The sequence below is a fragment of the Colias philodice genome, chromosome 18 (assembly GCF_061535455.1).
Source record: "Colias philodice isolate Cphi_HAF_F1 chromosome 18, ilColPhil1 Martin Lab GWU primary, whole genome shotgun sequence".
Taxonomy (NCBI): domain Eukaryota; kingdom Metazoa; phylum Arthropoda; class Insecta; order Lepidoptera; family Pieridae; genus Colias; species Colias philodice.
In genome coordinates this window covers 4,217,908-4,243,232 of record NC_143103.1, presented here as the reverse complement: position 1 = coordinate 4,243,232, position 25,325 = coordinate 4,217,908, and the positions used below count along the sequence as shown (strand labels likewise).

The 25,325-nt window shown below is 36.3% G+C and overlaps 2 protein-coding genes across 4 annotated transcripts in view; one reads left to right on the top strand and one right to left on the bottom strand.

The window, feature by feature from the left end:
* Window positions 1–2,716: 2,716 nt before the first annotated feature.
* LOC149480359 (sodium channel protein Nach-like) lies at window positions 2,717–7,373 on the top strand. Its single transcript, XM_089706488.1, has 10 exons — window positions 2,717–2,814; window positions 3,879–4,088; window positions 4,514–4,646; window positions 4,722–4,891; window positions 4,998–5,130; window positions 5,277–5,413; window positions 5,628–5,818; window positions 5,899–6,025; window positions 6,815–6,924; window positions 7,219–7,373. Exons 1-10 carry the CDS (start codon window positions 2,717–2,719, stop codon window positions 7,371–7,373), a joined length of 1,464 nt encoding a protein of 487 aa, XP_089562614.1.
* A 769-nt stretch (window positions 7,374–8,142) lies between these two features.
* The window catches only part of kay (transcription factor kayak), a 33,716-nt gene continuing 16,533 nt past the window's right edge, over window positions 8,143–25,325 (bottom strand). For 2 of the 3 annotated variants that reach the window (XM_089706490.1, XM_089706491.1), the window contains exons 2-5: window positions 13,804–13,975; window positions 12,314–12,869; window positions 10,561–10,699; window positions 8,143–10,196 (exon numbers count right to left, since the gene is read on the bottom strand). In XM_089706490.1, the coding sequence (XP_089562616.1) occupies window positions 9,987–10,196; window positions 10,561–10,699; window positions 12,314–12,869; window positions 13,804–13,975 (1,077 nt within the window). In that variant the 3' untranslated portion in view covers window positions 8,143–9,986. Of the gene's footprint in view, window positions 10,197–10,560; window positions 10,700–12,313; window positions 12,870–13,803; window positions 13,976–15,189; window positions 15,580–25,325 lie in introns of those variants that run through there. The other variant, XM_089706492.1, reaches the window with a different exon arrangement.

Genomic DNA, 25,325 nt, shown 5'->3' with positions numbered 1-25,325 from the left:
CGATTGCACTACTACAAGTACGCGGGGCATGTGTGTGTGACCGCAGGCCGCTTGTCACGTACGCAGCGATTCTGGAAAAAACCGGTTTGCGCTTGCACAGGCTGAGGACAGTCTCAGGGTTGATACGACGCACGTTGTTTGTTTTATTAGTTGCAACTTGCAAGTTTTAATATTTTAATATAAAACGTAATATTGTATTGTTAAAAATGGTTGTTTATTGTACTGTGTGTATGAATAATACTAGAAAAACTAAAAATATATCATATTTCATTTATCCCAAGTACAATAGGTGAGTAAATATTTTGATTATTACTTTTTCAAGTAAGTACCTACTTGCGTTTATTTCATTAGGTCCTTTTTTAATAAGAAGAGAATTGTACACGGTGTGTTTTTACCTTTCATTATTATTACAAGTTTAGCATTTGTAAGTATGTATGTATGTATTGTAAGTGTGTACATACCTACCTACTACAACCCAACCCACCCAGGTTGGGTTGTAGTAGGTAGTTTTGTTTAATTTGTCTTAACCAATTGTGACAACCCTACCAAAATAGGTAACAATTTTGCACGTTCTTAAGAAGCTTAGTCTCTGTTCCGTCTTTCTACTCATGTGGTTAGGTATTATAATTTATTAGGAATTTGCTCGTGAAAAACCAATATATTATGATCAAACAAAAGTATGTTGGCTAAGCAATGACTTCTTTATGAATATCCATCTATTTCTATCGATTTAATAGATAGTAAGTTTAAAAGTATTTTTGCAATAAATCTAACATCTCTTCCTAAATTCCGCCAATCGATATGTACCTACATATTTAAATTTTTAATAGAGTATTATCATTATATTTTAGTATTTTACCTCATTAATCAATTCTATTGTAGGAAACTATAGACAATTTTATGTGAGTTTTATATTTTTAACTTAAAATTAACGGATACCTTATAAGTACCTATTATGTTTTTGTTATTCATATATCGCTTTATCGACTCTTACGAATGTGTTTTTAATTGAAATAGATATATCTAGTACTTATAAATATGAATTTATATATAAATATATATCCACGCAGATGATGTCATAGTTAGGCTTGGAATGAATGAAGATTTATCTACTGATTTCAGATTTATACGGTTATCATAGTTCCCTGAAGCTTTTCCTAACACTATATAACGAGTTCATGATATTATAGCGCACACAGAAAATGTCATCAAATTGTTTTCGCTTATATAGTTAATTGTAATGCATTCAAATTAACTAATTGTATTGTAAACTGATCCGTTCTAAATAAATCACTTTATACATTTTCTTAAAATGTCGTTTCTTTTATATATTCCTGACCTCCATGTAAAATAAATACCTTCTAGGTATCAACATTACCTTGCTTTTGCTGTTTGAGTTTAAAAATTACAGCTAGCTTCTTAAAAAAAGAGACTGTAAACTCAACGATACGCTATTCCCATTTAAATAATTTAAACTAAGTACGAATTCTTCTTTCTTTCAATTAAAATAATAAATTGATAAAATTTTCTACAGATTAAAAGTGGTAGTACCAATGATCGATAAACCCTTTTTTTAAGCGGGGAAATCTTGCATAGATAACCATGGCCTCCGAGGAATGGGCCGTGGGTTATGTCGGAGTCCTACCGACCAAAACCCCACTGTGTTCCGTCCAGCCAGCCGCCTTGGCCTATATTACTTGCTCTGTGCCAGCCGCTTTAAATGACGGGGCCACAGATATTGGTAGAATTCGTCCGCAACCCTATATATATCAGCGGTATGATCGATTAACCCTACAAAACCGTGATGATAACTGCATTTACATTGAAGAGACTGAATAATTAATTAAAAGTATACACGATTGTGAACTATCATATGGCGCCAAGGCTTTACTGTAGTTATAGGTATAGTAAATAATGTACACTCATATGATGGTGCATTTACACATTCATGTTCGCTATTCGCCTTGTAACTTGACGATGCATTCAACGAAATCTTCGCATACATACCACTGTTCAAACATTTGTCTTCCCTTTGATTACGTCTGAAAAATTAGTCGCGAATCTAAAGGCGAATAGAGAGTACCAATGCATGTACTTTTTACACATGCGCATTCTTTATTCGTCTTGCTTTTCAGACGAATGTGGACAGTGGAAATATACCATCAATTCGAATGAAGAGAAGTTGTAGATAGTTTACTACTACCAGCCATCCAGACATCACGACAAGCAAAGTTTTGAAACATCTCTTCATTACGTAGATCACACACTTTTGTGGTTCCCATGTAGGTAATCTTTCAAGATCGTTCCGAAACTTTTATGCAATCATAAGTGCATGAAGGCAAAGTTATTTTTACGTTTTAGTAGTGAATGTAGTTAAAATTAAAATAAAATCTATACTAATATTATAAAGCTGAAGAAGAGTGCTACAGAAGAGTTTGTTTGTTTGATCGCGCTAAACTCAGGAACTACTGGTCCGATTTGAAAAATTATTTTGGTGTTAGATAGCTATATATCATCACGCTAAGACCAACAGGAGCGGAGCAATGCGGGTGAAACCGCGGAGCACAACTAGTAAATAAAAAAAACTAGATGTTCATAGAGATTTAAAGATAGACACGCTAATGTAATTAATATAACACGAACTATACAAATTCTGCAAAAAAAATCACTTCTAATTTACAGTTTGTTTCAGAAGAGCATAGAAGGTGAAAACACAATGAATAAAAGTTATAAGCAGTTGTTCCGCAAGTTTTGTTTAGATACTAATTTCTTAGGTCTTAAATATTTTTACTTATATAGAGATCCTCTAAGCAGGTTAGATACACTTAGAGCCCCCGCAGACCACAGACTTTTTATCGGCCGATAGTTTAGTCGGGTTGGCCTGCTAGTACGCACACCGAGCCAACTAAACAGTTCAGTCGGTTATGAGTGCGCAAACTATCCAACAGTCTGCCGACTATTTGCTAGTTTCTAACCAACTGTTGAAAAGAGTGGTCACACCGCACAATGAAAATTAATAAAACATTGTATAGAATTGTTATTATTGCTCTCATACACCGGAGGAGGAAAATTAAAAAGAGAGCCCGAGAGTATTGGGTGCATCCTATCTTTAGTGATAGATTAAAATGGAAAATTTTACACTATGCATTCCAAATTACTCCATTACCCGAAAAAATTTTCGCCTTTTATCGAATGAGCATAACTAGCTTCAACCAACTTGTCAAATACAGAGTACCTACTCTTTTAAGTCTTTCTTATAAAGTGGAGGGCGTTTTTCGACTTCCTCGATCAAAGTTACGATCGAAAATTCCGAAATAAGCGACTGAGAATTGAGCGACGCCATTTTACAAAACATGCGCGGCCGACCATTCGCTGTCAAAGCTCGGAGCGAACTGAACTATTGGCCTAGTCGGCCGACTAAAAAATCGTCGTGTTTGCGCGTGTGGTAGGGAGCCAATACTGATTATACAGTCGGCCGATAGTTTGCCGACAGTATAGTTTGAATTGAATCGGGAAGCCCATCAAACTTGTTTATCGGCCGATACCTAATCGTCATAGTGTGCGCATTTGCTTATATCTGCGTACTGATTAAGAGCCCGACCAAACTATCTGCCGATAAAAAGTCTGTGGTCTGCGGGGGCTCTTAATTTTATGTAACTCATTAGTATAAATTATATTAATATCTACATTTCAATCTATTACTCATATGAAATGTTACGTAATTTTACTGAAATTTGAAATTATTGCAAGTGGATTTCACGTAGGTACATACATAATTTCTTTTAGTATTATGCGTTCATACGTAGGTATATGGTGTCTTATAAGCTGTTATTTATTTTACAACCTATTATTTCATGGCATTATTTTTCAATCAACAGATGTTTCTGGTTCGTATCGCTGGTTTCCGTGCCATGGTTTGCATTCTTTCTAACATATCACTTGTATATGCGCTTTATGGAAACGCCCACACGCATTTCTGTGGAAAACCAATATGCATCGGCGATAAATATCTCCTATCCGTCGATCGTAATTTGTTCTCCTAATCAAGTTACAATCCGAGCGATGGAAGAATTAAACAGGACATTCGTGTAAGTTTTCATATATGATACATGTATGTAGAGTGCACTGCACTTATTCTTATTTAGGTACCTACTGGTAGGTACTCAACTTGCTGTTGCTTTATGACAAAATCCTATGCCACACCACTATTTGTATGTAATGTTTGTACGGTGATATTGTGTACAAAAGTCCTCGTGGAGTAACGCGCCCTTGTATTAAAACCTGTGATAGCAGATTTGAGATATCTACTCTTGAAACTGTCTCGCTAGTCTTTTCATTTTGAAGTCTCAAATGTCTTCGGGGATAACGAGAATATCCCAAATTGAGACTTATGGCCAAATTACCACTCTTTCCATAAATACATACCGTAAATTACATTTTTGGTTGGCTTTATCTGATCGAGAGGATCTCATACATTTTTATTTCTTTGGTCTAAATATTTTTCACTTTACAGGACTGGTCGTTCATCAATTGATTTGGAAAAAGTACTTCCACGTTTATTGGGTTATTACAGAGGAAAGATCGATCTTTATGATAACTCTGACTTTATCGAATTATCAAAGTTAATTGAATCAAATCGATATCATGTAAGTAGATAATATTTAGAATCAACAAAATATACATATAATAATATTATTACGAATAATTCAATGGTTTTTCAGATCACGCAAGTCATGGCTTTGTTGCCGCAACGTTGTGACGAGTTTCTGAAAGTTTGCGTATTTGAAAACGTTATTTATCCAAAATGTGAACGATTATTTTACCCTATTCTGACTAACTTGGGACTGTGTTGCGCATTTAATAATAATTACGAATTTAATGGAAATAAAAGGTGGCTAGAATAATAATTAAATGAAGATTTGTGACCCTAGCAAATCGCAATTTTATTTATTAGAAAAGGTATAATACTTAATAATTATTAAACAATTTTAATACAGGAATGAGAGAAAAACAGCGTTTCATATGCGAAATTTAGACAAAATTGGATTACCAGGTTCACTTATAGTTACCACTGATTATGATCCTGATAGCGCTGTAGAAGGCAGTATTGTAGACAGTGGTGCTTCAAGGGTAAGGATCCAAAATAACTCTATAACTGAAAAAAGCTCTACCAATAAAAATCGCTTTAGACCTTTTTTTCTGCATGTAATTAGAGTCAATTTATTGTAGGGTCTGTAGGTTAACGATCGTATTTTTGCGTTTTTTCTTGTTTTTAGGTAAGTGTGATACAGCCGTCCGATTTCCCAGATGTAGAAAATGCAAAGCTAGTGCCGTCAAACCTGGAATCTTTTAATTTCATCCATCCCACATACACATATCTTTCTGATGATGTCGCAGCTTTACCCTTATCCAGGTACCTAATAAGTTAACTAATTTATATTTTTAAATGATTTCCGACTTTTGTAAGACCCAACACGATAAATTAAATTGTAGAAATTTATGAATAAAAATAATACACACACTTAATAAACTTCGCTTACAACGATGAAAAGTCTCATCTTCTTTCTAATATTGGTAATCAATCGTTAATGCTTTCATGTTTTTATTATATTCTATGACACCAACAGCCGGAATTGCTACTCCCGTGACGATGTAACTGTGCGCTTTTTCCATGAATACTCCAAATCTGACTGCGACTTGCTTTGCGAAGTGGAAGAAATAGAACGCAGATGCCATTGTCTAATGATTTACGTCCCTCATGTTAAAACTAAACTGGCCTGCAACACGACTGATATCAACTGTATTATATCAGTCAAAAGTAAGTTTTTCTAACTAACTACCTAATATGTGTATATAGTTATCTACAGAAATGTTCATCTATATCTATTGCCTTTACAGCAAAATATAGCGAATGGTTCAATGAGGAAAAATGTCATTGTCCCCGGGATTGCTCGTCTTTTGAATATCGTATAGAAGCAACACTTGGAAACTTATTATCAGTGAGGCAGATTGCTCACAATATGTAGTAAGTACCTACGTTACAATAGGTAGGTACCTAATTTTGTTTCTCAAAAAAAATTAGATGGGTACCTATATTCACATAACCGGTTGTAAAAGATTGCCAGATAGATCAATCTACAAATCTATACGTATAAGCCGGGTATCCACTTAGGTTCGCCGTGGTTTGCGAACGCGCCCGCTCCGCAAACCAAACATAATGGATACGTCGTGATCGCGGAGCGCGACTGGAGCACGATCGGAGCACGGCGGAGCGCTCCGGAAGCGGTTTTTTGCGCGAACTCAAAGGGGAGCGCAGTTTGTTCGTGGACGCGAGCGTGTGTTTGTTAAGTTCGCGAACATGGAGTGGTCCGATGAAATGATGAATATATGCATTATTTCATTATTTCTTCTTCCCTTATTCATATTACCTTGCCAAAATTGAAGAGGTTGTTTGTATTCGATCACAATATAATGTATCAAAATATAAGCTGCACTTCCTACTAATTCTGGAGGCGGCATGTTTGCACCGACCGTCTGTCGTGTGTCTACTGGAGACCGGAGCGCGGAATTTAGCGCTCCGACAGGAGCACTGATGTTGCAGCCTAAGTGTGTACACTGTACACGTTCACGTTCGCGGAGCACACATTGTTCGCGATCCACGGCGAACCTAAGTGGATACCCGGCTGAAATTGATAAGTGCCACACAAAATAGTAGGTACCTATACAGTGGTCAGTTGGCCTATAAAATGATATATTTGTATTTTTTTTAATGTATTTATTATATAATAGTATACTAAATGTTTCCTGTTTGCAGCGGCTATTTAAATTTGAATAAAAGCTCGACAATTTTACATTTTTACATCCCAGGAACAGTTTATGTGAGACAAAGACAGGAGACAGTCATGTCTTTGATAACCTTATGTTGTGAGTACATAGAATAGAGCTAGCGCGCCAGAGGAATATTTTGTCTCTCCCACCCATGGGCTAGTAAGAAAGTGCGCGCACGTAGCGACGCAACTCCCCATACAATTGATGGAAGAGACAAAATAGTTGCGGAGACAAAAGTTGCTCTTGCGCGCTAGCTCTAATGTATAAAACTACCATTTTAAAAACATATCCTTATTGCCCGTATTTGACAGTTTACGTGACATTTTATTATTATCGTCTTTTATTGGACGGATAAGTTTTATCCAAGCCAACCGTACCAATCTATTTCAGCAAATCTTGGAGGCGTTTTCGGTCTATGCATGGGATGTAGTGCCGTTAGTTTGTTTGAGATATTATATTATTTGTACATTGCTATAAAAATGAGGATGCAAAATAAAAGGACACGTAGGATGCGTAAAGGTGCAGTCCATCCTTATTTCTCTTAACGTGCTAACAGGATGTAGACATAGAAAGTAAAAGTAGTAGGTAAATATTTTATTTAATATCTTAGATGAGTTTAATATTTATTAATATTGGATATATTCATGGCGTTGAAAAATGTTTACAGTTAGAATCACGTGGATTGTATTTGCATGCACTGATGCACACTCTTAAATTTATTAAAATAAATAGAAAGGAAATAATCACGATTCACGACAGTGCGACCTGAAGGAGCAACTAGTCAATCGTGGGCTAAACCTTGGAGCAAAGACTACGACTACGTACACTGTAATTTTATCATTTGTCTGGCAATAAAGTGTTCTAATGATTTAAATGTGTTTTATTTCTAAAAAGATTTCGAATACCCAAAGTCATATGTAAATGATATTCAAAAACAAAACCCATATAATTGGCAATTTATGTTAGTGGTGACCATTAAATGGGTACTGTATGTATGTACTTAAATGAAATAAAAGGGTCTCAAATTCCTAAATAGGTAATAATTAACCCCGGTGTCTCCAGTGTATGTCGCAGTTTTAGTTTAAAAAAATAGATCTGATAATTTAGATTTATTGAATTATTCGTCAGTACGGCTATTAATTATAACTAACTACTGCCCTCGGCTTTGCCTACGTGGTTCAGGTTAATGAAAAAGTGTAAATAAAACTACTTGTATCTTGTGTTGAATGGCACCCAATGTGATTAAGCCATTTTAAGAAGTGACTAGGGAAAGGAAAAGGGATTGATGCATATTAAATAAAATAAAAAACACTATTTCGGGTGTACGTAAACAAATCTATATTTTCTGTTTTATATAATATATATTTTACTACATCTGGCGGTAATATAATAAATTTATCAAATATATTGCTTCGCTAACAATTTTATTTTATTTGCAAAAATACAAAAGTATTCTAGAAAGGCGTTACAAAATCTTTTAAAAAACTACATCTCGTTACATCTAGATGTTCATATTATGCATAAATGTTTTCAACGTATGCTAAAATATAAATTGTCGTATATAAAAGGCAAATCGCACCAGTCATATTGAATTAAGCTTCAAAATACATTTAAAATAAATACTCCGCAGTCATCCGCGTTCTAACCAATAATATAATAATTAATACTTTTCGGAAACGGAGGTTATGACTTAACCTAAAATAACGACGTAAATCAATATTTGGCTTAGATTTTAATTATATCTAAGATAAAGCACATAAAATAATAATTTGGTCTAAGTTATGCGTATAGTTAAACGGTTAAGTGCCCTTAGCCTAATTATTGCCTTAACTAATTATTCAGTATTACGAAACACTCATGCCTTTCCGATGCTAAATTTCGCTAAAAAGAGCTATTAATATACCAAATGTACATAGTGAAATGTTCGATTATTATAAAAAGGGTTTATATTTATCATAAGATATAAATTTGAGCTAACAAAAGCATGAGTGAACTACACAAAGGTACTCAATACAATTCCGTCCTCCCCACGGAGCGCTCACTGGACGTATCACAAATATTCCTTAAAAATAATTTTAACACTACCAGTAATCCAATGGAACGGTAAGACATTACATCGACATTGAGCTAACTTACATTCAATATATTAATTATATATTAAGTATTATTGCTGTTAGTCTACGATTAACTAAATTTCGTTATCATAATTATTGTATTCCTGAGAGTAGACAGTAAATGGCACGAGGTTATTATGACAAGATTGACCGAGGATCATTGGATACATATTGTGCCTAGAGGTGTAAAAGAGATCTTTTACGTTTATATACAATAAATCTATTCTAGCCTCGCTAGATTAAGCACAACTCGAAACGAATCCCTGAAATGCTTCAAATAAAACTCTGTTTTATTTTTACATCACAATTATTATTAATGCAGAAATACAAATGTATCGTATAAAAATATTCTTATTTTAGGATATACAGCTCATCGAATTGACTCTAGAGGGCGTCGCCGCGCCGCTTGGGTAAAAATATTTAAATAAAAAGCAATAGTGAGCAAGTTCGCACCTCCGTAAGTGTTCGAAACGAAATAAATAGAGGGAAAGAGACGGCCGATAGACGGAGGTCCGAGAGTATAGAAAGATAGAAAAGGAGAGAATAAATAAGTCGCTTTTACGAACTAAGTTCGGTGCGGTCGCGTTTGACGCGCCGGCAACGAAGGCACTCTACCTACTTGCGTCCGGGCTCAGCCTGCTGAATACATCGAGATACTAATACATCGCTAAGATACCAATCAATTTTGCTATAGTAGAGCGGATACAATAAAAATGTCATTTTAAAGTAGATGAAAATTTTCATTAAGTTCTCTAAACTTATAAATTCAATTCTAAACTTTTTTCAATACAGAAATTTGTGGATAACAATTACATCATTAATCCGAATAACAACAAGAGTAATTTTGGACAGGTCCAGGCCACGCCTACAATTCTGCGCCAGAACAGTTATACAGTCTACTTGGTATCCCCCGGACGCTAACGCTAAGCCCAATCACCGGCAGGCGGTTACATTCCACGATTATACATCTACAGCTCCCTTACACGGGGCCGCCTATAGATCTGCGAGCGGGTCGAACAGACGGTAGGCGGCGTCTAGCTGGTCTCAGAGGCTGACCAGACTGCCGTGGTCGGGAGACGCGAGGTCTGGCGCCGCGCGGGTCTGCTGCGCGCACGGGTGCGGGTGCGGGTGCACCGGCGTCAGACCCGTGCCGCCCTCCATCAGACTGTCGAAATTGAACGGGATCCCGTTGCTTGGTGTGCTGATCTCGATGCCTGCTATCTTGTTGTTCGCTAGCGCTTTGTTGTTGTGTATCTGGAGAAATGGAAAGAAGGTTATAATTGAATTGTTTATGTAAGGTAGATAATGATTATTTAGATTCTTCAGTTAGGAAGTTAGGTAAGATATCCATTATCCATATCTCTACTAGATATCAAAATAAAACCACTATCAAGGGAATAAGTAAAGATTAAATAAATAAAGATTGACAGTACATGATCATCGTGACATATCACTTGGAATGGATGGTTATACAATATACACCCAGCAGTGACAGACCTTTCATACAAAGCCTATTCACTTTTTGACGGTTTCAAACATTATTAATCAACTTTAACTGATAATCTGTTGAACATATTGATATGTTCGAGCCGTAAAACCTATCGTTTGACTATCTCACCTGTGCGGGTGTGACAGTGAGCGGCACTTGCAGGAAGTTGGGTCTGTTGGGTCTTGCGGGCGCGTGCGCGGGCGGCGTGTCCAGCGACAGCCCCGCCGCGCTCGTCACCACCGCCGGGTTCGCCGCCGACAACATTATCCTGCAAATTTGTAGTATTATATTAGTATATGTGTAACTTTATTAATTAGTAGACTAGAAAATATAGTATAAAAAAGACGGGTTGCACTCCGGGAGTGCCGGCAGAAGTGAAAACTTGATTATTAACGTTGAGCATGTTTGATATTTTGGAATGGTATCCGTCTTACGCTTTTTCGATCAGGTCACGTGCCCTGACGCGAGTTTAAGATTTTATACCCATTATAGAAAAAGTGCTCAACGCCGCTAAAGAAGTTTTCACTTCAAAAATTGAGAAATATTCAATTTGGACCAAGTTTTTGTGAACTAGAAATATGGATGGTTGTGTGAGTAAATTTATGGTAATCATTTAGTAAAACTGTATTTATTATTAGAATGGAGTAGAAAAAAGTAATGAGTTAAGAGTTGTATAAAAGATAATTAGTGAAATCAGATATATTCAAGTATTAACTGGTAGAAAGATAGAATAGTAGCCTAACTACTGTAAGAATATGTTGAATTCTAATGGTGTGTATCAAGTTTAAGCGAACTATATAGAAATATGGATACATGGTTATGTTAATAACAATGCAGCGTCTTTCCAAACTATACAAGGCCAGTACGCAACGGTGTGAAACTAATCACGTATAGTTTGGAAATAACTTTTTCACAAAGTTCTTCCAATCTATACAACAGCAGTACGCAAGTACTCGCGTATACTTTGTAGTGAAGTAAGTAAGAATAGCGCTCCAAAATATACAGCGCCAGTACGCATGCGGACTAATCGTGTATGTTTCGGAATTCGGAGTAAGCGCGGCGTCTTTCCATTGCTCGCGCTTATATTATTGTATTGCTGTTTTGAAATCTATTATTAAAATGCATGTGTATTGTGTATGTAATGTTGCGTACTGTTGTCGTATTTTTTTTTGTATCGAGGATGCTTGTGTCTTCGTTCCCGACTATACTGCACGACTTACAATTGACAATAGTGCTAAAATGTAAGAATCTAATAAGTCCAGAAGAAGACGGTTGCGAGGCGACGGCAATTTTTGTGTAGTTAAAAAAAACGAACCTAACCTAACCCATAGGTAACCCTTATATACCTATCTGTTACCTATTTATTTTTCTAAGCTCACCTAATAATATTTTTATTCCATATTTTACTGAATCAATCAAGAAGAATAAAAGTAGATAGATATAGCTTTACAAGTCTTTGATTGCCTACGCCTATTTATTATTTCGCTCAAGCGTAAGTGGTGTAGTAGGTATATTTAGTTATATTTTGCGTACTGATCGTGTATAGTTTGGAACGAAGAAGCAAGCATCCGTGTTACAAAGTATACACGATCAGTACGCAAACTTCGTGTATATTTTGTAATAATAAACTTAAAAACAGCATTACAAAGTATACACGAGCAGTTTCCTATGGTTGCGTTCTGGCTATGTATAGTTTGTAAATACGCAACAATGCAATGCTTAAAAGTTTAAAATAACATAGACGTGTAATTATATAATCTTTTATGGTAGATGACGCTAAAATTACATCATATAATAATTATAGGTCAGATTCATTAAATCAACTTTTTGCGTCATGTCTCATATCATGCCTTCCAAAATTAATATTAATGATGGTTCTCACCTTTTGTCCGGTGTCGGCGAGGTAAAGATATCATTATCTAAAGCGAGCACGGGGTCGACCGCGGGATCCATAACTTCGACCTTCACTCTGACGCCGTCCTGTGGTATTTCGGGAAGCACGTACGAGTCTTGGAAGGGCTTCACGTCGGGCGGACTGCTCGACCGCTTGTTGAGCCGGCACAGAGGTAAGTGGTTGTGCAATATCGCTTGCAACTGATCCCTATCGGAGTTTAGCTTTCTAATTTCATCCTGTAACGCTTGCTTTTTCTCTTCCAGCCTGTCAGTTTCCTCTTGGAGTTCATTTGTGTGATCGAGCCTTCGTTTTCTGCATCGAGCGGCGGCCATTTTGTTTCGTTCACGGCGTATCTTTCTGCGTTCCTCCTCTTCGGGCGATAAGTCCTGTGGGGCTTTTGTCGGTCTCCTGCCCCCCATGTTGCGTCGTTTTGGCGCGGGAAGTCCCGGACTGCTGCTGCTGTCTCCGCTCGCTGATAATGGGCCCGGCGACACATGGAGCGTCGTCGGACCCGAATCACAGTAGCCCACTGGATTCAGTATGCCTGCAAAAACAATACAGAAACGTTCAATAAACAACGTAGAACACGACGCTCGCACTGTATCGAGAGCGTTTATCAAAATAACGAGACAGATTGTAAAATAGAAAACACGTTTTGTATTTGCAATTGAAACGCGAACCGGTTTCACGTGGGATTTAGTACAATTGACATTTGTATCAACATCGAAATGACACGAGATACCCTGAGCGGAAGATTTAGAATAACTTTAGATGATGTAACAGACGTACGGTAAATAAATAAAATGTTATTGTAAATAGACGAGTTAACTATTTTGTCACAGTATAGATAGGTATGTGTATGTTGCAATCAAACGATACTTGTAACTTATTAATTGCGTTGTATCTAATAAATCTACAATATTGACTATTGACTAACCAATTAAAAAAGCTATCAGTAACCCGATCGACTGCGCATAAGTTGAGAGTTCGATTCCCATACTTGAAAAAAATATTGTATTTCGTGATTATGACTTCATTATCGATTAAATAAAAAAAATCATAATATATGTTGATTTTTCCATAAATGAAGATCGGCTTGCAATAAATCGTACTAAGAAATATTAAAGGAATAATTTCATGCTTTACAACCAAACGATGCATCGAGGAATCTGCACTTCTCTTATATGGTTATTGTCACAACCAAATATAGTATTATAAACTTATGAAGTATGCGTATTATATGTAATACACTAGCTTTCCGCCCACGTCTTCACCCGCTTTGTCTAAAACCTTCTAAATGATGTACTGAAATCTTTCTCTTGAATCACTCTATTAAAAAATCCATCAAAATCTGTTGCATTTAAAGATCTAAGCATACAGACACACAGACAGCGGATATAAACTTTATACTTTGTAGTGATTACCAACTCTATTAGGAACTCTGAAGTATATACATATATGTATTATATCATCCATACCGTAATTGGGCTGCGTGACGGACGGGGGGACGAAGCCCGCGTGGTTCGCCTGGTCACCGTGGCAGTTGTTCAGCTCGATGTAGGTCTGCTCGAAGTTGCGCAGCTGCGTGGGCGTGATGGTCGCCGTGGTGCGGGTTGGGACCCCCGACTGGAGGCCCTCGAGGTTTGCCAACTGGAAAAGAATATTCTGATGAGTACTTTGAAACATTCGTGCTGATTGGCTAATGAGTATGAACCCTTGATACGCGATAACTCAATATTGTTTGGCGGTTTAAAGGTTTACTTTAAATGTGTCTAAATGATAAAAAGAACGAAGGGCTGATACGATTATGTGCATTGGGAGCATCAAAAAGCATTATTACAGATTTATGATTTGGACCTGACGATAAAGAAAAAGTTAACATTCCGATTTTTTTAGTTACGGAGTGTTATAGTAAAATTACTATTTATATACACCTATTCAACATTAGCTATTGTGTTCTAGATATCGATTAAAACTTGCAAATCAACAAGTCAATAAACGAACATATAAAAATGTCTTGCGCATTACACAATCTTTGGTAATTAAACACATCCTTAGAGAACTACAAATTAATTTCAATTTATTTCATAAGATATTTTTAAACATGCTGATAGTATACCAATCGCCATATTATTATGCAATGTTTGTTGTATTGTAAAATTGCTTTAGCTTCCACATTCCAATGGTACTTTTATCAACAAAACATACATGCAATATATATAAAACAATAACATACTTGATAAAGTAAACATAAATAACTATTTAACCAATATCAATTATTACAAGATTATCTCTTGGAAGTAATAATTTTGATAAAAAATTATTCGTATTTAACAGAATAAAAAACCTGCCGCTCGTGCGCATTTAAATGATTATGATTTATGACATTCCTATTTAACTATGTAGTTAGCAGTGTTAGCACTACAATTAATACTAATACCTATAGATCATAATTTTAAAATTTTATTCCGTTTTTCGTGCGTATATTTAGACATTAGCTTTATGTTGGCCGAGGGTGTTTCAATATGTTGGTACATTTTGAAAGCAAACTCATAAATCTTTCACCTATACGTCATTTGAATACGAAACATAAACATCGCATCGGAGCTAATTTTGTTTATATATCTTTTATATAAATTGTATTTACATTTAACGCTTAGACTCTTGCACTTATAGATCAATTTTAAAGAGGTAGAACCGACAGATATAGTTGAAAGATCGACTTCGCAACGTGCGAAATTGCCGAGTAAATTGGTGACCTACTTTTATAGTCAGTAGGAGGATCTAGGTATATCTGCGGCTTATTCATTGGTAAATTAGATGGATGATTCGGTTGCACCGGCAACGTGAGCCGTAGCCCGTACCTGTTGGCACCACAGCTCGGTGGCCAGGATGTTGGCGAACTCCAGCGGATCAATGTTCTGCATCTTCGCGGTGCTAACTCAACCACGTTTAAAATTAGACGCTTACTCTATTGTGTTGCGCTTTTTGCGACGCGACACCTTCGAGCGGTTCGTGTTTGTTAGTCGATTTATTCGTTATAATCCGCCCTCGCGAATATTAAAGATGGTGCACTATGTAGATTTTTTAGTTTAACGGTGCGAAAGAAAAGGGGTTCGTTTAGTTAGGGGCGGATCGGTATCGTTACTTGTTGCGATATATCGCAATGCAATTCGTGCGCGGGAGTGCGGGTCGTTCGTTCGTTGCGCGCGTGCGGCGTACGGCGGCCGGCCGCGGCGGATCGCGCGCTACTGCCTCGGCTCCCGCCGCCCTCGCCAGAACTCTTCGCCCACGAGCGACGTCGAATCATATATTTATAGAACACTCCTCTAACTCCGGAAATATTTCGCATCATTTCGCATCACACGCGGCTCTGCCGGTGCGAGTTATCAAAGATAACGAAGCGAAAACAAAACATCAACTAGATAACGACGCGACGCTTCCTGCTTTCGAGTGACATTATACTGAGCATATTGGCACCTGAGTCATCCATATGAATTTGTATATTTTTGTTATAAACCTATCAGTTATACGATAAAAAGAAATAAGCTTATTAATTATATTGTTTGCGATAAAATTTTGAATCGAATCAAAGTAGGCGGGAGGCACGGCCGGACCTTGGGGCAAGGCCGTTCTTTTTCATCGTGGGCGGCAAAATTTTGATAATGAGCCATAAAAGGTTATGTAGGTATATAGGCAATCACCAAAATTGGAAACACAATTAAGATGCTTATTTAAATGATTTAAATCATATCGATTTTGCATTATTATTTATTAAACTGTTAAAGGTTGGTAGATTCAAATGGTGACCCGTCACGTATTTAAAAAAATCTACTTGAATCAACATCATCTCGTACTAAAAATATTAAAAATGTTGATCTATAACAAATGTAACAGGACAAAGCTGACGAGCGCTCCGGAAGACGCGCACTCCGGCCAATTACTACAATTGCTTAAATGAATTTCGTCTGCGCAAGCGCAGGCTCGGGCCGTGCGTTAATTGGTCACGGTGCTTACCTAGCAATTACCTAAACTTTGTTTAACGATGTACATTCCTTATGGCTGGTTCACACTTTGATTAGTGCGAGTGCAGGTGATGAGTGCGAGTGCAGGTGTGTAGTGCGAGTAGTGTCCAATTGACTGCGAGTGCAGGTGATTAGTGCGAGTGCAGGTGTGTAGTGCGAGTAGTGTCCAATTGACTGCGAGTGCAGGTGATTAGTGCGAGTGCAGGCACGCTGCGAGTGAGGGGGAAGGGAGGGCGCGCGGGACGTGGCTACTCGCAGTCCACTCGCAAAAAAATAGAACACGCTTCTATTCACTTTACTACACAGCCTACTAAACACTCGCACTAAACAGTCGCTGTCCACACGTAGTACTACTCATCACCTGCACTCGCACTAATCAAAGTGTGAACCAGCCATTATGATTATTTCTTAAATCAGTTTCTTTTATCGTCTTATATAAACCTCTAATCAATTATTACGAGGGCATTCACTTTAGGAAAATTTTTATCACGGATCCGACTGAGATATCGTAAAACATGGTACGCATTCATGCATTTGACGTGATACAGTTTACTCGAAGGATGTGGCAGACGCACCTACGTTCAAACGGCACTTCGCCGGTGGTTTTGAAGCGGCAATATTGTTATCGCACCGCGTGGCCCATGAGATCACCGCTAAATCTAGTTGTGACGTACCTTGAGCCACAAGTAGGCGATGTTGACAGAGGCGTCGATTTCATTGCATTAAAACTAATTATGCCGCACATATAATTGCTACCTTTATCAGGCCTCCGTCACTCGCTCAAGGTCGCGCTATAAGTGCCTACCGCACAGTAGGTCGGTACCGACCCAAGCGGCAGTTGGTTGGCACACGCGAGACTGCGCACCCGCGTCACGTTTCCCGCGCTCGCTACCAAGATGCCCGGTTATTGCGACACATTTCATAAAATTAAAGCACATATAATTTTTATCTGTATTGGTCTTGTGGCCGCAGATTCACCCGAATGAACCCTCTGCCCGTGAACCCGTAAATCTCAGCCATATAGTCAGCAGCCCCCGAGCCACGCAGTAACAAAGAAACTCACAAACCTACCAGGCTACTTTTTATCCAAAAGACACATATAGCGGGTCCACGCGGGTGAAACCGAAGGAAACAACTACTATCAATAAGATTTCATTTTTTTATTGTATAATGTAACAAATATAAATAACAATAAAAAATTAAGTGTTTCAGCAACTCTGTGTTTAATTTACGCGCTCGGTACAACCCTAAAGTTTTCGTTTGATGACGCAATCACGCGGCGTGCGCGGGAAACTCGCTTCTCGGTGCGTGTTCGTAGAGTACATTTCTTACTGCAGCCGAGTTGCGGCGCATTTTGTAGGTAAATATAGCGTAGGTATTTTAGCTTTTGTATGGGAGTGATGTATCTGTTACGAAGTAACTATTCTCTAATCTGTGCCTTTATCTTTAACCAAATGAGAAATCACGTACCGCGTAAAATCTCGAAACTTCCAACCATTATCATGTACTAGTGCATGTCAAGCGTAAGCCGTAGCAAAAAATAATAATATGTAGTTAAAAAAAACTAAAAAACACGCTTTTAGTTCGGTTTTCTATAAAACGCGTGTTTTTTATTTTTTTTTTTAACTATTATTTATTTTATCAAATAAGTGTATTGTCATCGGTCCTAAATAAATCTACAAAGTTTGAACGAAATCTGGCCGTTTAAAGTGGGTCAAAATCGCGCCCAAAGAAGTCGGTTACAAACATACAGGTGAAGCTAATATAAAGCGTGTAATAAATTTGAGACAAAGCATTATAATGCGTAATAGTGTATAGTAGAGCTGAAGGGTGGAATCAATATGTCGTAAACGATGAGCTAATATTTGCGGTATTTGATACACATATGCGAGCGTGTACCGCCTATCAGAGATAAGACCGGTCCGTTAACTGCACGTGTGCTTTGAGCTCACCCATGTATCAGAAATCAGAATCGGTTTGAACTCTACATTAGCACAAATTCGTTAAGATACGTAGGTTCTTGGTTATAGAAACAATGGAAACTATCACTTGAATACATCTATAAATATAAACAGATAGTAGGTATAGTGCTCACTATACAGAGTACCTAGTATAAACTACACATTATGATCAATAACTTTTTTTTAAACCAAATTTATCTTGAAAAATAACGATAAAATATTAAAGTAAATCCTATTTATAATACCATTAATTTGAATTTTCCTCAATACAAGTCTTATTTTACTCGCTCGCAAGTACTGTCACCGTTTTATTTAGCTACGTATCATGTACCGTGCGTTCCGAGAAGCCAATTGCATCTCGATTGTTCCAAAACAAAATCCAAGCTCACATAATAATATTATGTATAAGTACATTCGAATTTATGAATGTTGATAATGTTATAAATCAAATCCAAATGCTAGAAGTAAATAACATTATCACAATACAAGAACATAACAATGACGAAATGCAGTACGATTTACGATTGTCAATAGTTATTATAAAAAAACAAAATTGTAATACAAATAAGTAATAAATTAAGCAAATAATTAGAACGCAATTAGAGGGAGGGCCCCGCAGTGTTTTCATGTGATGTTTTGAACACCAATATAATGTGTACTTGTTATCATGCCGGCTGCGTCGCGTACTATATTATAGCAAGCACGTGGTGCCCGCGTGATCAGACAGGTGGGCACGCCCACTGGACAATTCGGACTTTTAGGAAACAAAAAATAAGTTCAAAGAATTGCTTTACATAAGGAAAACACGTCCGCAGATATATCATTAGTTGTGATGCTGGTGTGGCACGGCAACATTCAAGTAGCAAGAATGTTTGGAAACATAAAAACAAAGAAGACTGCAATGCAGTTTTTTAATCCCTACATAATTAAAGAGTAAAGAAAAAAAGCATCAGTCTGCATTTGAAGAACTATAAACATATTAAATAACACACGGTAAATTGAAAAGGCGTATTTGTTGTGGCCATTGTTAGTCCAAAGATAAGGTGACGTTTTATCTAGACGGAAAAGTTTATTGTTCGAAACATGGAACTGTCGAATTTATCGCTTGTACTGCGTTAGTTACAAGCGACGAATATCTCAAGGCTTTTCCTTAGAAAATTTACAACAGCTCTGTCTTCCGTGAAAACGAGAAACAAGGCCAACGACCGTGTTCACCATAAAGTATGTAAATTTCCGAAAACAAATACGGAAAGGTGTGAAACACCTCCTGTGGCGAGGTAAACATTCAATCAAGTCTAACGAACCCGGGAAGGATTGAATACAAAAGAAAACTGCATCGATCTAAAACTTTTGGAACTGAAAATTATTTCAAGTCTAATTAATCCGAAGGTATTTTGAGAAATTTAACATATTATGGTACCTATCATGGCGTACAATTTAGTTAGATTTTTACCAAACATTATACGTAGTAGGTACATTCCACTATTCCTGGTAGGTTCTGTCTTTAGATGTCAATGGTCATATTGGAACTACCTATATTCGACCTTTGTTCAATACGCGTTTCTGCGCAGTGGCTGGGGAGCTCATTAACAGAGAGCTAATTGCTAACACTTTTAACATTGCTCGAATTGTGAAACAAAACATTCCATTATTTTTATCTAAAGAACGAGGTATCTTCATAAAGTAAGTAGGTAGTTGTTTTGTTCCTTCCACTTTGTTCTAGATATTTGAATCTAAAAGGAAAGGCGTCAAGGCCACTGTTAATTCAGTCATGGCTAAGGAGTCATTAACAGCTAACAAGGCTTGTCCATTAGGGTTTTTCATTACAAAATTATACAAAATTGTCTGCCTTTGTTATCTCACATCTAACTAACAATTGAGCGTGTACAAAGGAATGAAAAAATGAAAAAAATGAAAATGAAAAATTATTTATTTCAGCAAAAACACAGTATGTAACAAAACAAAATTTAACAACATCATATTTTGCTGTCACTTATTATACAATATAATTATTAACTGTAGCTCCCACACTAAGAGAACTTGTGTCGTGGGAGCTGGTACGATTATAAAGAATGGATTTGCTCGTGGTACCGTAATTGTTGATTAAAAAAGATTTAAAATAACTAATTTAAATATAAATCTGTTTAAATATGAATCTGTTTGAAAATAATGCCTACAAATCAGTATGCGCAAATGGTGCTCGTGTACTAATCCCTACATTAAATGTACTGTTAATGTAAAGCATACGACACATGCAAGCAGTGTGTGGCGCCTGTAGCGACGGAGTGGCGCGACATTGACCGCCACCAAGCGAATAATAAATCGACTGCTGGCACCGAGCCAACAGCCCTTCCTTTACCTTTGTTGCAAACTGCATCCTACTGCACGTCCATAACGGAAAGTGAACAAATTTGCGAGATATTGATTCAAGATAGTGAATTAAGGGGAAACAATTCGTTGTTTAACTTCGTATTTGCTGAGTGCATTGTACATTTTCAGATGAGCGGCATGCGGATGCCATTCGGAGTATTTTATGAAAAAAGTTAAATACTATAAAATCTAGTCTTCGTCTAGATTTAAAACGACATTTATTGTTAATCTTGTCTAGTTAATAGCAATTGATTTGTTCGACAGATTGTTTGTAAACACTCAGTTCAAATAAGTACCTACCTAGTAGTTACGATTAAACAGAATCCATTTGCATGTTCCATATAAATAATCAACGAAATAAATTAGACGTATCGGTACGAAACCATTTTAACAGTGATCGTTAATACACTAACAAGAATCGACCTTCATTTTCATGAAAACCGTAGCATAGTGCGTTTCTCGGAAAACCCGAATGAGTCACCGTCACTCTCTACCGTGGGTCACTACGAGCCGCGCATTACATTCGTCGTCGGCTCAATTCAAAAACTCGATTACGTCGAGTGATTCATGCGAACTATGAATCAGCGCACGACACTGAAAATTTCACTTATGAAAATCACTACATGGAAACCATAACACGATTTCTATTTGACATGTTGCCAGTTGCGACCTTCAAGGTCGGTGACCAGGAAGCGTTGAACGAGAAAAACTGGTAAAATGACGGAAAATGATTATTACTTAGATATCATAAACATATTTTACATACATTATTGCTACACAACATTTTATGGAATAACTGATTAGTATCATAATATGTATTTGTGTTCAAGTTTATCTAAAGCCGCAAAGTATGGCGCCATTCGGAGGACCGGATGTCGTCCGGAAATGGCGGGCATTCTTCAAGCCACTGCTCGTGCCAAACCGCGAATAAAAAAAAACTATACATTCACTGTAGGTTGTATGTAGGATAAACAATTGCGAATTAAGTTTCATGCCGTATTAAGTATTACCTTCAATCGTTACTTTGTAATAAACAAATGAATGTTCTGGGTATTTCCGAATGCATTTTATGTGTCTGGTCGAATATTGTCAACATCCAAGTTCATTTTTATTTAAAAAAAAATACGTAGTCAACAAAACAGTAGTAACGTAGGTACTTATTTCGTAACAATATCACCTACAGGCTACATCGGTAATGCAATCTAAGTTATTACAAGATATAATAATTTATACGCTTAATTTAATTAAATTTAAATGCAAATTGTAAAGGGCAAGAACAGGTTATCTCTTTCTAAGAAATGTTTTAAATCGCTATTTATTGTTCACCAACGATAAGAAACCGTTGAACAGCTGTGCGGTGTAACAAAGAATATTATACTAACGCGTTAAAACATTGTGCAAATTCTATTGTCGTTTATTATTTATGCTACTTCACATTATAATTATACATTATGTGCATTATCTCAAATTAATTATCGGGGGATTGTGTCGCAATTATTTTTACTATCTGCTAACACAATGTTAAAAGCACGTCCCTGATAAAGCATTTTGTTTTTGTGCAAAGTCCTTTATAATGCCTTTATCTAAAAATACCCTCGATAATGTTATAGTTATACATTTAAAACGGAAAAATATTCATAAACTGATATGAAAGGAAGTTATTTATTTTACCATAACCATGTTGAAAACGTACTTGTTTATCTAATACCATAGTTGTACTTTGTTATCTTATAATCTATTATTATGTATTACATATTAATGGACTTATCAATAATGTTTACAATAACGACATCAACTAGAAATCGATTTGTAAATATTTTTAAATGAATCCAAGTAGGTTATACGACCATAAACCTCAAACAAGATTTTTTACAGTAAAAAAAGATACGAATAAAATATATAATATTAAAGTAACGATGTAACTCCAGTATGTAAAAAATGTACGTAAGTTTTATAATTATACCGACAGCTTTAGTACAAAGACTCGAGTAACCCACGCACGTGTTCTTGCTTGTTTTATTTTATTTAATTTTTTAATTACGTCGCCCACATGAGCTCAAATAAGTAACACTCGAGTTACGAGGGAAAAGATCTTCATAAAATAATTTCTATTAAGACTTTAGGGTTCAGCATAACTTTTCAATTGAATAAATATAATTTCTTTGTTCATACACTATCCATAGGAGACGTCATTGTGATTAATCTTAATGTTTATACGCACGAAGTATATAATCCTCATTTCAAGGTATTCAGTAATTTGCAGTACGTACATTATGGGCAATAAAAAGTAACAAAGCACACATCATCCAGTTTACGAACGTCGCACTAAACGACAAAGGCTGCGTTTTCGGAATCGCAATGATGAATACATGCTCGGTCTCTTTGGCGGCAACTATTTCAAATTAGCAACTCTATTACAATACATAATGTAAAACAGTTACAACGTCGACGTGTAGACGTTTAAACAGACAAAGCCATTGTCTCCACAGCCGACGTTATGGTGTGGCTACACTGTTTGCTCAAGCCATCAAGCGATGCCTGTAACTTAATGGAAGACCCTTCTATAGCCGAGCTTAATTATAGACAATCAGACAAACTTTAAACTTTATTAATACCTCGTACGATAAAAGGAAACAATGAACATACGATAGAATTATGACCAAGCCCGCAGCTTTTGTCTGCGCCTCGCGGACGGGGCGTGTAGCCAAAGCCTAGACAGCATTTATGCTAATTTCTTTTCAAGAACGCCACAACCTTCCTTAGCGGGTACACAAATACTTTATTGCGTTTAATATTTTACGAGCCATTGCCGCGAACGGTCGATGACATGCAGTAATAAGGATTTCTTAAATTATCGTCCTTATTCGACGTTTTCAATTTATGTGTGCGTTATTTTCTTCACTTCATATATCATTATAACACAGAAAGACTTATCATTAAGATTTATGAGCTTTATACTATTTTTGGATAGTATAATAAAATCTTGGTTCTTAAAAAGTTGACCTAATATCATTCATATTGTTCATTTAAGTATCTGTCATATGCATCTGGCTTAGACAGCTCTTTCAGTGAAGTTTAGTTAGCATATAAGCTGCGCTCCTTAGTTCTTGGTTCTTCTTGGTCATTCTACAAACATTAGAAGAGGTTTAAAATGTTATAGGTAATTTATATCAAGTACATATTAATATAGTATCTAACATGTCGTTTACACTTCATGAAAATGTAAAATTTAGCCAAGTGATAGGAATGTAGGTTTAATAAATAATAATTATAAAGTAATAACAATTGAAATTAAACCAATCACAAAACCACCTTTAAATAACATCAGTTACAAATGGTAGTGGATAAAGCAAGGATAACAGGATTTTCCGTGCTATAAATTAGGTTGATAATATAAGCACAATAAAACTATTAACTCGACACGTCCGTTTTCATTAATATTAGGTAGGTACTTTAGTATTTTGTGCTTTGTTCTTATGTGGACTTTGATTAGAATGACTAGGTAGAGGAAATATATGTGAGTATGTACACTGTTTTTATTTATGAAGGTTTTTTATTTATACAAAGGTAAATATTTTCCCAAATAAATAAGACAACATTATTCGTTCCCACACTAAATGAATTCCTAGAACAGAACCAAAAGTCTGATGCTTAAAAATATCAAGTCGGTACTGGTAGTATGCACAAACTGTGGAAAATAAGTAAATAACTAAAGGACATGGAACGTTATCAACTTATCAGGTGCTGATAGCAGCGACCAAAAGGTCTGCTAATACTCCGCACCAGCTTATCGGTTTCCACGAAATCATCGACAAACACCTAAACACATGCCTTTATTGCGAAATACATAGTAACTAGTGCGTTAGGAAAGCATGGACAGTCGCATGGAAAAAAAAATTGTATGCCTAAGATAATTTATTTTATTTCCAAATAAGATATATCACTGACTTTCTCCGATATTTAGTGGTATGGAATAACAATGAAATAGACCTAATTTAAAATAAATAAGCCAACATCGTTTTATTGCAAAAACGGAGCATACGGAAAATTCGTCTCTAGAAATCTACATGACTTGCATAAACAAAACGTGATTTAACTTTTCCCATTGAGAATTTTTCTTTGCACGAGGATAAAGTCACATAATCACGTATACTCTACTCATTAAGAAACTATGACGTATGTCCCTTTTCATTAAAATGCAAGGGTATTGCCAGACCTTTTTTAGTCTATAGCATTAATTGGAAATTGTACTCTTTGTTTACATTTGGAATATGCGATCTTAATCTTATTAATTCACAAAATTTAAAGAGGCAGATAATTAAGATTTAGGAACCTAATTACTCAAACATGTTTTCCAATTGGTAATTGGGCAATATAAGCCCAACAGTTTGTAAAATGTAACGCGACAGAAACATTAAATTATTTCTTCGCATTACATATTATAAAGGGCACAGGTATTCTGTTGTCATTGGCTCAACGCCCAAGGATTTGTAGACTGTGAATTGTAAATATAAAAGGTACGATAAATAATCTTTGAGATACTATCAGAAGTTGTAAGTTTGAGATACTTTCTAAGTATCCCATACAAGCACCTGTATATGTTTGCGGAAGATACATAAGTTAATTGAAACGGAAGGCATATAA

Excerpts from the sequence above, each read along its gene's own strand:
- LOC149480359 (XM_089706488.1), top strand. The coding sequence starts at position 2,717 with ATGAATAAAAGTTATAAGCAGTTGTTCCGCAAGTTTTGTTTAGATACT. Across the intron at positions 4,089-4,513 it reads GAATTAAACAGGACATTCGT|GACTGGTCGTTCATCAATTG; the intron begins GTAAGTTTTCAT and ends TTCACTTTACAG. Across the intron at positions 6,026-6,814 it reads CAGATTGCTCACAATATGTA|CGGCTATTTAAATTTGAATA; the intron begins GTAAGTACCTAC and ends TCCTGTTTGCAG.